Source organism: Orycteropus afer, unplaced genomic scaffold, assembly GCF_000298275.1.
Source record: "Orycteropus afer afer isolate SDZICR_OR568_19922 unplaced genomic scaffold, OryAfe1.0 scaffold00103, whole genome shotgun sequence".
Taxonomy (NCBI): domain Eukaryota; kingdom Metazoa; phylum Chordata; class Mammalia; order Tubulidentata; family Orycteropodidae; genus Orycteropus; species Orycteropus afer.
The window spans coordinates 1,056,303-1,059,360 of record NW_006921690.1 but is presented as its reverse complement, the minus strand read 5'-3'; the positions used below and the strand labels follow the sequence as shown (position 1 = coordinate 1,059,360).

At 39.8% G+C, this 3,058-nt stretch overlaps 1 protein-coding gene across 1 annotated transcript in view; it reads left to right on the top strand.

Annotated features, from left to right (window-relative positions):
* Window positions 1–1,887: 1,887 nt before the first annotated feature.
* The window catches only part of IFTAP (intraflagellar transport associated protein), a 66,406-nt gene continuing 65,235 nt past the window's right edge, over window positions 1,888–3,058 (top strand). The window contains exon 1 of the mRNA XM_042781313.1: window positions 1,888–2,020. Within this exon, the coding sequence (XP_042637247.1) occupies window positions 1,888–2,020 (133 nt within the window). The remainder of the gene's footprint in view (window positions 2,021–3,058) is intronic.

Sequence of the window (3,058 nt, the reverse complement as noted above, 5' to 3'; positions counted from 1 at the left end):
TACATTTTTTCTAGTGATGTAAATGCAGAATGTCAGATAATAAGATAGTTGATAAGTGAGGACATCAGTCCTACTGAGATGTGTTAAGGGTAAGTACACAGAATATACCAATTTGATAATTGCAAAGAAAGTTTAGAGAAATTTCTTTTATCTCTCTTAAAGCCATGAAGAGACATGTGCAGCCTTATAAAGCACAGCCTGTCTGTTACTGTTTGGCGTTTATTTGCTGAAGTAGATTACCAGCAACAGTTGGAGGAAAAGACTGATAAAATGCGTTGTTGGAATTTTTCTGGACTCCAATTCTGGAAAAGTAGATTGACATTGACATTCTTAGAATTAATTACATTTGTACTGATAGTGAAATAACAGCTACCTTTGAGTTTATCGTTATTTATTATCTAGCAATGGCAAGCATAATTTATTAAGGTTTGTATTGCCGAAGTCTCAATTTTCCCTAGCTGTATCTAATTTTCAGGTACAAATAGCTTGAAACAGTTTCTTCCATTATATGTTGGTACCCAGCTACAACTTTGTATTTTCACTCAGCTCTTTCCAACATCCTGTTTGGTATGGTGTAGTAATGCATGAGGAGTTACCTTGATTTGTCTTTAGATGATATCAGTGTCTTGAAAGTCAGAAGGTTCAGGGGTCATAGTTATAACAGATCTTTTGTTAGGTAAAGGGCTGTTGTTCTTGTTATGTGTCGTCAAGTCATCTTCGACTCATAGCAACCCCTCCTTGGGTTTCTGGGTGGTATCTCTACAGAAGTAGATTGCCCAACCTTTCTTCTGAGGAGTGGCTGGTGGGTTTTAACTGCCAGCCTTCTGGTTAGCAGTCAAGTGGCTTAGGTGCTGCAGTCCAGTAAATTACTTAGTGTGGCTTTTCTACCCATAAGTCTTTGTAAACTCCCAGGTGGGATTTTCTATGAGCAACTGAGGAGCTCCTGATTGCTGAAGGTGTCCACCTGGAGTATTTCTGTTGGGAGTGGCACAAAACAATGTTCTGGGAGGTGCCCACTCTCTCTCAGGTGCTTAGAGTTCTGATGCTATGATTGGCTAGTTTGACCACCCTGCCGGGCTCAAAAGGAGCCCTCCTAGAGGCAGAACTCTCTCTGACTGCTGGTTGAAGAAGACATGCTGCTGAAAGAGACACGCACCCCCGAAAGAGACACGTGTTGCTGGGAAAAGATGCAAGAGACATACATTGCTGAGTGAGAGACACCGAGGGACCAGCACTGCTGGGAAGGAGACTGTGAGAGACTGTTGGCTGAGGGATGGTGGGCTGGGAGAGAGACTGAGCGTTCTTCCTGAACTTGAGCTGTAGCCTGGTGCTTCCCTAATAAGCCCCGTAATCTGTGAGTTCTGTGTGGCCACTGCAGCGAATTATCGAACCCAGAGGAGAGGTGGTGGGTGCTTTGGGAGGAACAGTTGGTGAGAGGGCTGGAGGGAGGCAGCATGTCTGGCCTTGCAATAATAGGCCTTGAGTTACTGCTGGTAATCCTGTCTTCCTCTTGTGGGATTAGAGGAGGTCAGAACATGTGGCCTCCTTGCCGTTTTTGCAGGTGCTATGCTACCAGAGCTCCCCACGTGCCTTAGATACAACTAAGAATGATCCAGTATTATCATCATTTTCATCATCATCATGATTAATGTGAAAGACTGAATTTAATTGTGATAGGTAACATTTCAGCAGCAAAGATATGAATAAAACCCTGCTTTCTTTGACTGGGGTTCATTGCTCAAGTAACTCCATCTTGAGCTATTGTTTTGGAGCTTTGGAAGTCTTCACCCACCCATTCAGAGTAGTTTCAGTGGATCGAGTATTGAATGATTCTCTCTAGCCTGTGCTTTTCTTTGTCTCATAGATAAAGTGACTGCATGAATAGGAATGCCTGTCCAAATATCAGGATTGGAGATTATGGACGAAGATCGGTTAATTGAAGAAGTCTTGGATAAGTTTGTTAATTGTCATGAGCAAACATACGAAGAATTTCTGAGCACTTTTATTCATCTTTCAAAAGGTAAAATATAAGAGTAAACTTTCTATAGTATAGAGATAAAATAATTTTATTATACTTTTATGTTTTTGCCGCCTTTTCAGAGAGAACCTTAGAGTATTTATTGAACATCCCATTTCTTTGGTCAGGCAATTCTTATTAGGGCATTCATGACTGATGTATGTAAATACCAGTATTCATTTTATAATCAAGAATTGTATTATGGAGTGAGAGCCATTGACTGTGAGAACTAGGAAGGACCTGAAAAATCATATAGTTTAATCTTTTCATTTTAGTTTTAGAGAAACCCAAATGCAAAAGGTTGTTAAAAGCACATTTAAAACTTCTAAGAAATACTGCATGGTAGTGAGGGCTGTGGAGTGGCCCTGCACATTTTTGTTTGCTGAGATTGGCACTAATTTGCTGTGCTACCTTGGGGAAGTTATTTAAAGTTTTTGTGCCTCTGAGTATAGTGGGGGATAGTGATAGTACCTCCCAAAGTTGATGAGGGTTAATTGAGATAATCCATGTAGATTTGCCATAATGGCTAATACGTAACAAGAACTTAACACTAGGTATTATTATTACGGTTATTTACCATCATCGTTGTTATGATTCCATTGTGATTTCTATAGAATATAAGCAACCTTTTGGCCAGAGGCAATGATTTGGTCGAAAGGTCAGATCCATGTTTGTGTTTCAATTGTGTGTTTTGTTTGGCTCACACAGTGTTGTTCTTTTAATTGAGGCAGCATTTAAAAGTTGAAAATTTTTACATAAAAGTCTTGGTTTTTGGTTTCTCTCTCTTTTTTTTTTTTATTGTGCTTTGCTTTATTGTGTTTCACAGATATTACATTTTCTTTTAATTTTATTTATTTTATTTTATTTTGATTTGGGTGAAGATTTACAGAGCAAATTCACTTTCCATACAGCAGTTCACATATACATTGTTGCATGTCATTGACCACAGTTTACCACAATGCAGCAGCTCCCCTCCTACTGCCTCCCCATAGTTACCTCTTCCCAGTGTCCATCCCTCCATACTCTCCTGCCACCTGAGCT